At 45.8% G+C, this 14,124-nt stretch overlaps 1 protein-coding gene across 2 annotated transcripts in view; it reads right to left on the bottom strand.

The window, feature by feature from the left end:
- Positions 1 to 9: 9 nt before the first annotated feature.
- LOC119977071 (TBC1 domain family member 8) overlaps positions 10 to 14,124 on the bottom strand; it is a 146,835-nt gene continuing 132,720 nt past the window's right edge. The window contains exons 18-20 of one of the 2 annotated variants that reach the window (XM_038817642.1): positions 9,975 to 10,058; positions 6,727 to 6,824; positions 10 to 585 (exon numbers count right to left, since the gene is read on the bottom strand). In XM_038817642.1, the coding sequence (XP_038673570.1) occupies positions 157 to 585; positions 6,727 to 6,824; positions 9,975 to 10,058 (611 nt within the window). In that variant the 3' untranslated portion in view covers positions 10 to 156. Of the gene's footprint in view, positions 586 to 6,726; positions 6,825 to 9,974; positions 10,059 to 14,124 lie in introns of those variants that run through there. The other variant, XM_038817643.1, reaches the window with a different exon arrangement.

The following is a 14,124-nucleotide window of genomic DNA, read 5'->3' as shown; positions in this document are numbered from 1 at the left end:
AGGCACACAGTACAGAAAAATCAATTTATTCAAAATTGCACATACACAATCTGTAAACTTGACATTGTACCCAAACACACTTTTAGTACAGGTTTTTTTATTTACATTAGAACTTAAAGGTTTCAACTGCCAGCGCTGAAACACACATTCAAAAGGCTAGTGGATTGTCAGATTAATTCTCTGTTGATACTGATTTGCTACAGCATGGAGGAGTTTACTTTTTATGGGTACCGACCTTTCAAAAAAGTTCACCAAGCTTTGCTCAGTCAGCAGGGAAGCCAAAATTTGCTCAAAAGACACACTCCAGTTATCCTCTCCAGGCTGTGATGGTGGATAATTATTCTTTGGGCCTATATCCACCTCTTCAAACACAGCATCATCTGTGGGTGTCAACACATCAGTTTCTTTAAAACTTGCACTGGGAGGCATTTCAGACATGCTTCCTGAGTTCCGTATTCTTTGTCCCACTTCCCCAATCTGGAGTAGAAGAGTAGTGACTGTAGCAATAGCTTGGTAAAGATGGTTCTCTTCAGGGTCTTCTCGAAACATACTGTATAATGTCTTGCAAAACTGGATGAACTCTCTCTGCATGAGATTAGAAATAGACATTGTAAAACGTGCATACAGCCCAACAGACAAGTGCATAACCTACGCTCCTTTATTTGCATTTATGGATTAGTTGCAAGTCTTCTAATCTCAAAAACACAAACTGCCAATTTTGAGAGAAACATTTGATATAAACTGCACACTAACTTCTAACAGCAACAGCCAATTGTGGGGGAAAGGGGAGGAGAAAAAAGCGTACAATTTTTACAAGTCTTTGATTCTGAAGAAATCAGAGGGTGGTGAATCTGGAAATCATTGCTGCAGAAGACAAGGCCAAATCAGTGTCTTTAACACAGTCATAGGTTCTTGATCAATAAGGGGATCAGTGGTTATGGAGCAAAGGCAGCAGAATGGGGATGAGAAACATCAGCCATGACTAAATGGCAGAGCAGGCTCGATGGGCCAAATGGCCTAATTGTGCTCCTATGTCTTGTGGTCTAAGATAGGACCATTCATTTACTATGCTGATTTGCAGTCCAGCGTGACAATTGTACACAAATGGTACATGCAGTGAACGTTGCTTAAAACTAGAGTCCAGTAATTTTGAATCTCATAATTTCTACTAATTTATAATAAAGCAATTGTTACTGTTTACATCTGTAAATGAGATTGTGTGTAATTCTCATCAAGGCAGCATCTCACATTGGATGCATGTTTCCTGTAAGCGCAGTAGTAGCAAGTTGCAAAGGAATATTGATGGAACTATGGCAGATAGAAAACACTTCTCTATCTTCCCAGGGTCTAAGTGATGAGCTAGAAACTGTAAAGCAAAAATAGATACAAATTGTCAAAAAAAAACCTAATGGAGCACTGGGTTAAAATACAAAGTTGAAGTTATGGTGCAGTAAGTTCTGAGTAGAATACATGTGAAGTCCGAGTTCAGTTCTTGGAACCAAAACTCATATCCATGGAATGTGTGTAGTAGTGATTTGACCAAATATTGGATTTAAATGATAAGGATTGGTTGCAGAATCTATTTTTGAAAAATATTTTTACCCCCAGCTCCTTCCAAAACACACACATCCTCCCCCTCGCTGACATGTTAATGCCTCTTCAAGAAATTAATGAACAGCCTCCACCTTATGGAGAATCCCTCCTCTGCCCGTTTTATGCCCATGCTCTCACTTTTGGCAGCTCAGGGTTCTGCCAGCACAGCAAAATCCACCTCCGGATTATTAGGGTGGCAAAGGCTACCACTTTAGCCTCCCCCTACCTGAACTTTGGATCCTCTGACACCCCAAATAATTGCCACCCATTGGCTCGGCCCCACTCCCAAAATCTTCGATATTACATTTGCAAACGCTTTCCAAAACCCCTCCGACAGGCCCAACCCAAACCGCCCCAGCACCTACAGCCACTCATGGATCAGGTGAGGGAGAACTTTAGAAGATGGCATGTACTCCCCATGGGAGAGTTCAGACAGTGAAGATGACGGCCCTCCTGAAGTTCTTGTTTGTATTTCAGAGCCTCCCACCCTTCATTCTCAAGGCATTTTTCAGGAAAGTGAATGAGGTATTCTCAGGGTTCGGGTGGGTAAAGCTCTGCAGGTGAAGAAAATGCAGCACATGGGGCTGGAGGTGGCGATGTGGGCACTGATATGTGGCAACCACCAATTTGCTCCCGGGGGGGGGGGGGGCTGGTTTTGGGGTGACAGCGGCAGGGATAGAGCGGTTTGGGGATTAGTTTATAAATGAGGGCTTTCTGTGCTTGGAGGAGTTTGAGCTGCCCGGTGGGAATGGGTTTCGCTACTTGCATGTTACGGACTTTGTGTGGCGGCAGGTATCAACCATCCCGCACCTGCTGCCCCGGGGCTACCGGGTAAGGTAGTGTCAAAAGTGGGAGAGGGGGAAGGTATCGGAACTCTATAAAGAGCTCACTGTGTGTGGGGGGGGGGGGGGGGGGGGGGGGGGGGGGAGAAGCCCCGACAGGTAAGGTGGAGTTGGGTTATAGGAGGTTACGCATCCTCGTGTGCCAGGCTTAGCCTGATACAATTTAAGGTGGTCCACAGGGCACATATGACTGGTCTGGATGAGCAGGTTTTTGAAGAGGTGGAGGATAGGTGTGCGGGTAGGCCTGCAAATCATGTCCATATGTTTTGGGTGTGTCCGAAGCTTGGGAGATTCTGGAAGGGGTTTGGTGATGTCATGCCTAGGGTACTGAAGGTAAGAGTGGTTGAGTCCAGAGGTGGCGGTTTTTGGTGTGTCAGAAGATCCAGGGGCGAGTGAGGCCGATATCTTGGCCGTTGCCTCCCTGGTAGCATGGAGACAGATAGTGTTAGCATGGACAGACTTGGAACCCCCAAATTAAGGGGTGTAGGTTAGTGACATGGCTGGGTTTCTCAGGCTTGAAAAGATGAGTTTCACCCTGAGCGGATTGATGCTAGGGTTTCCCGGAGGTGGCAGCTAATAGGGGAGGCATGGAGAGTTGGGGAATTTTTGGGGTGTTGGTTATGCTAGCCATGTCGGCTGGGTTTGGTTTTTGGTGTGGTTGCTCATTCTGTTAACATTTATAATATTTTAAAAATATTTTATTTAGGCATTTAAGTACAGCCACACCACACCATCAAACACATTCCATGATACAACCACTTCCCAGCCCATTGAGGGCATAATTACTACATTCAATATCTTCCAAACATTGTCAAATAGCTGTCGCTCCTTCACAACCCCTGTCTGGTCCTCCCCCATCACTTCCGGCACACAATCCCCTATTCACACCACCAGCATTTTTGGCAATAGCTCAACATCCTCGTTTAACAATACCGGGTGGTTTTTCTTTAAAATGAGTGAGATAGCCGACTGACATAGCATGCAAGGTACATCTTTTCTAATAGGGATCCCAGCTCATACCCAAACCTCTTGGGGGCATGGGCATCACCTCCTGTTGTATGAAGGCCCCCAGCCCCTGTACACTCGCCTCATCCAGCCATCCAGAAACTCTCATTCCCTCATCCCATGCAGGGGGCGCTCCAAACTACAATTTCTGATAAAAAGCCTCAAACATCCCATTTACCTCCTCTGGCTCTAACCCAGCCCACCACCTCCCCTCGTCAGCCATATCTCCACTTTAACCAGCTTTCCCAGGTCCGCTGCCTTATAAGCAACTGCGCCACACCAACTCCGCCCATGTCAGCAACCCACCTCTCCATCCCCACCAGAAAGAGTAAGAAAACCACCCCTTCCCCCAACAACCAATCTATCTCTCACTTCACTCCCATTAACTAACTATCCATTAAGAGGATAAAAGCAAATTACTGCAGATGCTGGAATCTGAAACCAAAAAAAAATGCTGGAAAATCGCAGGTCTGGCAGCAGCTGCAGGAGAGAAAAGAGCTAACGTTTCGAGTGCAAATGACCCTTTGTCAAAGCTAAAAGCATAGAAAATGGGAGATATTTATACTGTGAGGTGAGGGAGTGAAAGATGAGTCATAGCCACAGAAGCCAAAGGAAAAGAGTGCTAATGGCAGTCCCCAGAGAGAATAAAAGGTGTGAAAGGCCAGGCAGCGGAGAAACTAATCAGAGGGTAAGCTGTGACAGATGTAGGGGGAAAGAGAGAAGCAAAGGGGAGAAAAGGTAAGGAGACGGGACAAGATAGTGGGGGGGACTTTGTATAAAGAAAGACTAGAAAAATAAAAGGTGAAAGATAGTTGAAATGGAATGAAAACAAAGGGGTTAAGGTGGGCTACAGCTAATCATTTGAAGTTGTTGAATTCGATGTTTAGGACGGAAGGCTGAAGCGTGCCTAACTGGAAGATGAGATGCTGTTCCTCCAATTTGCTTTGAGCTTCACTGGAATATTGCAGCAGGCCAAGGACAGACATGTGGGCATGGGAGCAGGGTCTTGTGTTGAAATGGCAAGCAACGGGAAAGTCAAGGTCCTGAATGCACACAGACCGAAGTTGCTCAGCAAAGCGATCACCCAGTCTACGTTTGGTCTCTCCAAATTGGGAGCAACAAATGCAATAAACCAAATTTAAAGGTGTAAGTGAAACACTGCTTAGAAATCATCATTGAGTTTACAGTGCAGAAGGAGGCCATTCAGCCCATCAAGTCTGCACTGGCACTTGGAAAGAGCACCCTACCTATGCCCACACCTCCACCCTGTCCCCGTAACCCAATAATCCCACTGAACCTTTTTGACACGAAGGGGAATTTAGCAGTCAATCCACCCAACCTGCACATCTTTGGACTGTGGGAGGAAACCGGAGCACCCGGCGGAAACCCACGGAGAACGTGCAGACTCCGCACAGACAGTGACCCAAGCCAGGAATCGAACCCAGGACCCTGGAGCTGTGAAGCAACTGTGCTAATCACTGCTACCATGGTGTCCGTTAACCTGGAATGAGTGTTTTGGGCCTGGCCTGGAACATGGTGGCCACCACTCGAGGCAACTGCCTTCCCCCTAATCCCTTATACCTGCTCCTCTGCGTTTCAACCCACATGTACAAAACCTGATACATTAAACCAGGCCGAAAAGCGTCAATATCCTCCTCTTTCTTTCCCCTCCCCCCCCCCCCCCCCCCACCCAAGGTATCTCCATAGTCCAAAGTTCTTACTAGTTTCCAGGCCTATGGTCTCACAAAAACCTACTCGCCTTGTCTGGTGTGTCCATGTAGAACTCCTGGCTCTGGTATGTGACCCACAATCCAGCTGGGTGCAGCACCCAAAACTTCAGTCCTTCCTTGAACAGGAAGAAGTCTTACAACACCAGGTTAAAGTCCAACATGAATTCACCTGCGGAGCAGTGCTCCGAAAGCTAGTGTTTGAAACAAACATGTTGGACTTTAACCTGGTGTTGTAAGACTTCTTATTGTGCTCACTAGTCCAACAACGGCATCTCCACATCATGGCTTCCTTGAACAGGACCACTTCGTCCCTGTTGAAACCAGCCTGGTGCTTAGCCAACTCCGCACCCAGATCCTGGTAGAACTGAATCACATTTCCTTCCCAGGTGCATTTCCATATCTCCTTCGCCACCGCAAAATCTTCTCCTTGCCCTCGGCTTCTCCCCTGCCTTTGGCCTCCTCCTCAGTAACCTGGGGGAGGGGGGGTGGGTTGGTTGAATATCCCCTTCCCCACCAGCTTCCCAAGTAGGTTTGCTATATACTTCATGGCCTGCATTCCCCTCAATGTCTTCGGGCAACCTCACAATTGGAAGATTCTGCCTCCTCCATTGATTCTCCAAATCATCCACTTTCTCCCTTAGCTTCCTCTGGCCCTCCGCCACCAGCGTAATCTCTGCCTCCAATGATGCCAGCCAGTCTACATGGTCCTCCACCGACTCTTCAACTTTTTGCAGTGATGCACTATGTGTCTCCAACCTCTGCTCCACTTTGATAGCTGCCCAAATCAGGTCTGCCACCTCAGCCAGGTCCTCTGAGGCCTCCTGTTTTTGTTGCCGCAACTTGGCTGTCACAAACTCCCCCAACTGTTCTGTGGCCAACTGAGCGAACAACGACACCACAGAGCTCTTCGCCTTCTTTCCTTCTGTTGCACTTCGCAAAAGCTCTGGTAAGGACAGTTGCACCTTTACAGTTGCACTCCTTCCTTGAGAGGGCTGAGACATGCCCACCCAAAGGAGAATTCTTTGCTCTGTCTGTTACTGTACTTTGTACTGGCAAACACCCCCTTGAACGGATAACAAGGATCAAACAATTCCACCTCAAGCAGGAGCCATCAAATGTGTGACTACTCACTCCATGGCTGCCACTGGAAGTCATTACAGTACATAACATTTTAATTCCTTTTGAGAGACTCTTCTATTTGCAGGACTTATGAACCTTTAATGGCTTTCCATTTTTTTTACCCAATAGGAATCTTGGATGGTTACTTCTGCAATTCCCTTCCTTTCCCTATTTGGAAGTGGTCCACAGAACAGTTGGAGTTTTTGACAGCCAAGTTGTGGCAGCAAAAACAGGGAGGCCTCAGTGGACCTGGCTGAGGTGGCAGACCTTCTACAACTCCCTTCCTTTCTTTACTTGGAAGTATTTCTTCTGGCACTTCCCAAATTCAGAAGTATTCAACTGAGCATCTAAAAATAGTTACATTTTATCACACTAATTTCCTGAGGTATTATGAGATTACGTTTTTGAAAAAATTAAGCAAATCACGAAAGGCATACCTGATTCATCAATGGAAGATCTTTTGTGGCTTCCTTTTTTCTTTTAACCAAATCTTCAAGCATTTTTTTCAATTGGTGTTGGTAATCAGTTGCTCTGGCTTTTGAGAATAAAGCTTGTTAAATTTAGACAACATATAGATAAAATAAATGCTCAAACTATGTAGAATGTTGGGATCTTTCCTTCTCTGTAATTAGCAGCGTCACCACTTTCATATTCAAGATTGTTTGAAAATCAAAACGTAAAAACACTAGACCTGATCATTCACATGATGCAAAGTTATTGTGGGAGACACTCGTCCTACCCAACAAAGACGCAATAACAATCTTTGCAAGCAGACATTCATCTGATTTTAGAGTTTAGTGAACAAACACGCAACTCAACAACAATATTTGAACAGGAACAACCACTCCATCTCATTTTTAATGGTTTGATCCTTGGCAAAACCATTTAGTATTCCCTATACGTGACAGAGGAGTGAACCTGGTGCACATGGCTTGTCATTCATCACAAGCTAAGACTTCAATAAAATCATGCACTCATGCATGATGTCTGATGCCAAACCCATTTGCCATTCTAGGATTGCCCTGGAAGATGAAAGTATCCTAGCCTCTGCTCCATTATCAACCATTTTAAATGCTTTTCCATTAATGAACTCCTGGATTTATGTCATCAAAACCAAAGTAAGAAGTCTTACAACACCAGGTTAAAGTCCAACAGGTTTGTTTCAAATCACTAGCTTTCGGAGCACTGCTCCTTCCTCAGGTGAATGAAGAGGTATGGTCCAGAAACACATATATAGTCAAAGTTGCAAAACAATGCTTTGAATGCGAGCATTTGCAGTAATTAAGTCTTTACAGATCCAGAGATAGGGGTAACCCCAGGTTAAAGAGGTGTGAATTGTCTCAAGCCAGGCCAGTTGGTAGGAATTCGCAAGCCCAGGCCAAATGGTGGGGGGGGGGGGGGGGGGGGGTGAATGTAATGCGACATGAATCCAAGGTCCTGGTTGAAGCCGTACTCATGTGCGGAACTTAGCTACAAGTTTCTGCTTGGCGATTCTACGTTGTCACGCATCCTGAAGGCTGCCTTGGAGAATGCTAACACGGAGATCAGAGGCTGAATGCCCTTGACTGCTGAAGTGTTCCCCGACTGGAAGGGAACATTCCTGCCTGGCGATTGTTGCGTGATGTCCGTTCATCTGTTGTCACATACCTCTTCATTCACCTGAGGATGGAGCAGTGCTCCAAAAGCCAGTGATTCAAAATAAACCTGTTGGACTTTAACCTGGTGTTGTAAGACTTCTTACTGTGCTCACCCCAGTCCAACGCCGGCATTTCCACATCAAAACCAAAAGCATCCCTTCAGCAACTTACTGCTTCCAACCAACAATGCTAGAAATGGCTCCCTTTAAATTAGTAATAGCTCAATCCTATCCTTGACATTCTCTGTGCTTGCAAACATGCCCTTGATCCTGTTTTCACCTCCCAGTCCCATGCAGATCTGTACTCCCAACATTGTCTGAATCACTCCAATCTGGGTTCTACTCTTTCAATGGCACCACTCTCACCAGAACTGTGTTATTAGAATTTTCTAACTTCCAAGGTGCATTATCCCTTCTCATTCCCGTTGACTTTTTTTTGCAGCTTATATGTTGACCATCTTCTTCCAAATGCCCATTATAAAAGCAAAAGTCTGTAGACCCGGAAATAAAAATGGGAAATGCCGGAAATATTCAGGTTAGGCAGCATCTATGATGACAGCAGTTAACGTTTTAGGTTGATGAACTTTCGTTAAGAGCTGACAAAGATTCACTTTGTTTCTCTCCAAAAATTACACCTGACCTGCTTAGTATTTGCAGCATTTTGTTCTTCTCCATTGTCCATCTCTGTTTTTAACTTATATACCCAATTGCGGCTGAGCATCTCTAGCAATGGCTTTGCATTCTCCGTTGTTGCCTCTGCACACTTGCCAAGATACTCTGAACCCTGATCTTCATCTACATATTGTCTCAGTAACATGGTAATTGCAAATGTTTCCATATGTACCTCTCAAGATCTTCCACTGCCTCGGTGTTGACTGTTATCCAATCTTGAAGAAGTCTTTCTCCAGTAAAACTCTCAAGACTGTCATTGCTTTCAGCTCATGTCAACAACTCCCCTTACCCCTCTTGTTGATTCTATAAGTCTCCCTGTCCTGAGTCACCGGGTTTAATCAGAAGCCACTTCACTACCTGAGCCCCAGTCTTAGGCCCACTCTGAGTTTACAACCGGATCCTCCCATATCCTACGTTAGCTACAGCCCAATGGTTACACTCCATGAGTCAGAAGGGCTTTTCTCTTCTTCACAAGGATTGCCTACTTTCAGTTTCGGAACTCAACCCAGCTGCACTCATACCGTAGCTCTTCCACTGCTGAACTCCAAATCGTAGAATTGGCTATCTCATGCTCTGCTGATGCCAACACCAAGGAATCCAGCCCCAGCAAAATTACTGATATCCCATGCTGCACCAAGATCTACTTTCCTATGATGCCCATTCTCATCAATGCCTTCAGGTTTGTCAATGTTCAAATTTAAAATTCCTGCACTTGTCCTTGTATTCTACTATAGCTTGTCCTTCCTCATCTCTAAAATCTACAGTCCTCCAACTCCATTCCTGATCCTTAACATCTATTACATCACCCCTTCTCTTTACCCCAGATTTAGTAACTGTCCCTTATTGCCCTCTCAGAACCATGTTACATTTCTCAGCTCTGAAGCTCCAGGGAGTTCTGCCAGATTTGTGTGAAAGCAGATCTGCCAATTTCACACCAGAGAACTTCCATGGGAATTTCATGAGTCGCTCTTTGGTCAGTCTTTAAAATATCTTATTGGCTTTAAGCTTTCTTTTCCCAACATCTCTAAACACCTTGGGACCTTTCCCATGTTAAAGTGTCATAGAAATGCAAGTTGTTTGGACCACCCCTTCTCTTCCTGCTTTCAAAACGTGATCTTAAAATGTTGAATATGCTTTCCTAAACCAATTTTCTCTTTCTCTCCTGTTTGTGTCCTGATACTTTCTCAACATGACTAGTGATACATAAAAGTAATTCTTTTAAAGAAGAGGAATTTAGAAAAATAGGTTTTGGAAAGCATTGACAAACATCACCAGCAAGTTTAAGTTAGGAAGCAATATTTTGATTTGGTAACTTAACCACTTTGGGTGACTGTTCAGATGAAACAAAAAATAAATAGGGAATAAATATGTACTTGCCATTTGATTTTAAGTAATCACGTTGTACATTGGAGACAAATGTAGTCCTCAGAGGAGATATGTTATCTGTGTCATTACTATAGGCTAGAAAAACAAAAGAATACACTTCAACAATCAAACAACTCCCCATCACTCATATCAAATACAATGTTGCACATCCCAGAAAATGATAAACAAATCTGTGAAAGACTTTAGCAAATTCATATTTTGACGCAATATCAGTCATAAGACTGTATTCCCATCTGAACAAAATTGGTCTCAGCTCAGTTTCTGTGGTTGAATAGCCTCCTTCTACCATTGGATCATATCTGACATGGGCGGCATGTTAGCACAGTGGTCAGCACTATTGCTTCACAGTACCAGGGTCCCCGGTTCGATTCCCGGCTTTGGTCACTGTGCAGAGTATGCATGTTCTCCCCTGTGTGGGTTTCCTCCGGGTGCTCCGGTTTCCTCCCACATGTCCCAAAAGATCTGCTTGTTAGGTGAATTGGACATTCTGAATTCTCTATGTGTACCTGAACAGGCGCTGGAGTGCAGCGACTTGGGGATTTTCACAATAACTTCATTGTTCTGTTAATGTAAGCTTGTGACACTAATAAAGATTATTATTATCACTGCCTTCAAGAAAAAGAGAAATACTATTGAGATGATCATAACCAATCCCAAGGGAATTATTACCTCAAATAATTTTCTAGCAAACAAATTCCTCAAACCCCCATACCCTGACCAATGTGCATCATGGGGTAACAGGAAAAAAATACAAATTAGTTAGGAGTAGGCCACACACCCCCTCGAGCTGCTCCGCTATTCAATAGGATCATGCTGATCTGATTGCAACTGCAGATCCACAACCCCACCAACTCACTGATAACCTTTTCAACCCCTTGCTTATCAAGAATCAGCCTCAAAAATATTCAAAGACTCTGCCTTTTGAATAAGAGTTCCAAAGATTCACTACACTCAAGAGATAAATTCCGATGAACCTTGAGTGGGTGACCCGTGACCACAAGTTTCAGAAACATGTATGGTGCCTTTCCTAGAATGCCTCTGGATTACCTAAACATTACCAGTAGTTTTTCCACCAGCAAATATGCCATAGGAGCCAAGAGACTATTTGACTCTGTTTCATCACTACCCCAGATAAGGTCACCTATAGTGTAAATCAGGAAGGCAAGGGAGGAAGGCAAGTTACCCATAATTGCAGTCCTATAGAGTCCAAAGAAGAGTTTGGATAGCGAGGGTGACCATTGTATGACTAGATGAAAGTAGGGCTGATAAGAATGTGTGAGCTATTGAAAGAATTGAAGTATGATCATTTTTAATTTGAGACGATGGACTAAATCAATATAGACCATCGACTTGACAAAGTGAAAAATTGCCCAGGTGAATCCTCTCCACAAAAGCAGGACAAATCCAATCTGGTCAAGCAATGTCCCATCAGTCTACTCTCGTTCACCTGCAAAGAGATGGAAGTTGTTGAAAATGCTATCAAGCAGCATTTCTCACCAATAACCTGGTCACCATTGCTCATTTGTGTTCTGCTGGAAAAACATGCCTCCAGATTACAGGTTTTGTCAAAACAATTCAATAGAGCTGAGTTTCAAAGAGGAGGTGAGAGTGACAGCCCTTGAAATCAAGGTAGCATTTGACCACGGTAGCAGGAAGTCCAGCAATTATTTTTGGGGGGGGGGGGGGGGGGGAAGGAAAGAGAATGGGTACTCTCCATTGGCTGGAGAGTTAGTACAAAGGAAGGCAGTTGTAATTGTTAGTGACCACATATCACAGCTCCAGGATACTGTCGCAGGCATTCCTCAGGGCAGAGTCTTTGACCCAATCATCTTAACTGCATCATCAGTGACTTTACCTAAATCATAATGTCATTAGTGGGGACATTCACTGATGACTGTAGTGCTGAGTTCCATTTTCAACTCCTCAAATACTGAATCAGTGCATGGCAACATTCAGCAAGACCTAGATAACTGTCAGCCTGGGTTGATAAGGGGCAAATAAATTTGTGCCGTATAAGTGGCAGGAAATGGCCATCTCCAACAACAGAAAGTCTAGCTCCCTTTCACATCCAATGGCATTGTCATCACTGAATCCCCAACCATCAACAAGCTAGAGGTCACCATTGAAAGCATCAATACCAAGTGTGCTGGCTATTCTGTGGCAACTGACTCACCTCCTAACTCCCCAAAACCTTTTCACCATCTGCAGGGCACCAGTCAGGAGTTTGACAAGATAAAGCCAAAAGCAGTCAGCACTTTAAAAATTAACTCCCTCCATCACCACTGCAAAGGTAGCATATGTGATATCTAACAAATGTATTGCAGCAACTTGCCAAAGTTTCTTTTAATGGCAGCTCGCAAGCCGGCAGCCTCGACAGGAACACGAGGCGCAGGCACATGCAATCAACACCTCCAGGTTCTCCTCTAAATCACACAACAACGTGATATGGAAATATATTGTAGTTCCTCTAACGTCACGGAGCCGAAATCCTGAAATTTCTAACCTTTTTTTTTAAAAAAGTAGAGAACCCAATTCTGTTTTTCCAATTAAGGGGCAATTTAGCATGGCCAATCGACCTACCCTGCTCATCTTTGGTTTGTGGCGGCCAGACCCACGCAAACACGGGGAGAATGTGCAAACTCCACACAGACAGTGACCCAGAGCAAGCGTCAAGGCCCAGCGGCCGAGAGTTACAGAGCGCCGCTCCTAGACCCCTGGGTGGGGGTGAATAAGGTGTGAGGAGCGGCCTCGGAGGCCGTCATGAAACTCGGCCGAGTTCACAACGGCCTTCCCGATTCCGAGCGGGAGCGGAGAATTATGCCCAAGAACACTTATCAAATCCCCCAGCCATACCGAGGCACAGGCGGAGAGACTCACCTCTGCCCCAACAGGACCCGCCTGGGAGCGAGGGCTAGAACATCTGCCCCCACTCCCATCTGCAGCTCCGGGAAGTCCGACACCCCAAATATGGCCCCCAGGGGCCTGGCCTCCAAGCAACATGGTGCTGAAAGATTTCTCCAACTTCAGGGAGGTCCAGAACAGATGTATATAATTTTTTTTTTAAATAATTTTTTAAAAATATACATCAACAGAACAATAATAACAATAATAAACACCCCCCGACACCCGTAACAACGCATATAACAAACCCCCCCACCCCCCCCCCAAATCCAATAAACAACAAAATAAATTAACAATAAGCAAATTAACTTAAACACTATCCCCCTAAACCCCCCCCCCCCCCCCCAGGTTGCTGCTGTTGCTGACCTAGTACCTCATCGTTGAGCCAGAAAGTCGAGGAAAGGCTGCCACCTCCTAAAGAACCCTTGTACCGACCCCCTCAGAGCGAATTTGACCCTCCCCAGCTGAATGAATCCCGCCATGTCATTAATCCAGGTCTCCACGCTCGGAGGTCTCGCATCTTTCCACTGCAGCAAGATCCTCCGCCGGGCTACTAGGGACGCAAAGGCCAAAACATCGGCCTCTTTTGCCTCCTGCACTCCCGGCTCCACCCCAACCCCAAATATCGCGAGTCCCCAGCCTGGCTTGACCCTGGATCCCACCACCCTCGACACCGTCCTCGCCACCCTCTTCCAGAACACCTCCAGTGCCGGGCATGCCCAGAACATATGGGCATGGTTCGCTGGGCTCCCCGAACACCTGACACACCTGTCTTGGCCCCCAAAGAACCTATTCATCCTAGATCCGGACATGTGGGCCCGGTGCAGCACCTTAAACTGGATGAGACTAAGCCTCGCACATGAAGAGGAGGAGTTCAGCCTCTCTAGGGCGTCCGCCCATGTCCCCGCCTCAATCTGCTGCCCCAGCTCCACATCCCACTTAGCCTTCAGCTCCTCTACCGACGCCTCCCCCACCTCCTGCATCACCTGGTAGATATCAGACACCTTCCCATCCCCGACCCACACCCCCGAAAGCACCCTATCCCTTACCCCCCGCGGGGGCAGCAAAGGGAACCCCTCCACCTGTCGCCTAGCAAACGCCTTGACCTAAACATATTCCCCGGGGGGAGCTCAAACTTCTCCTCCAGTTCACCAAGGCTCGCAAACCTCCCGTCAATAAACAGGTCTCCCAACTTCCTAATACCCGCCCTGTCACCCCAGGAACCCGCCATCCATGTTCC

Source organism: Scyliorhinus canicula, chromosome 14 (genome assembly GCF_902713615.1).
Source record: "Scyliorhinus canicula chromosome 14, sScyCan1.1, whole genome shotgun sequence".
Classification (NCBI taxonomy): domain Eukaryota; kingdom Metazoa; phylum Chordata; class Chondrichthyes; order Carcharhiniformes; family Scyliorhinidae; genus Scyliorhinus; species Scyliorhinus canicula.
This window is presented reverse-complemented; position numbering and strand designations above follow the sequence as displayed.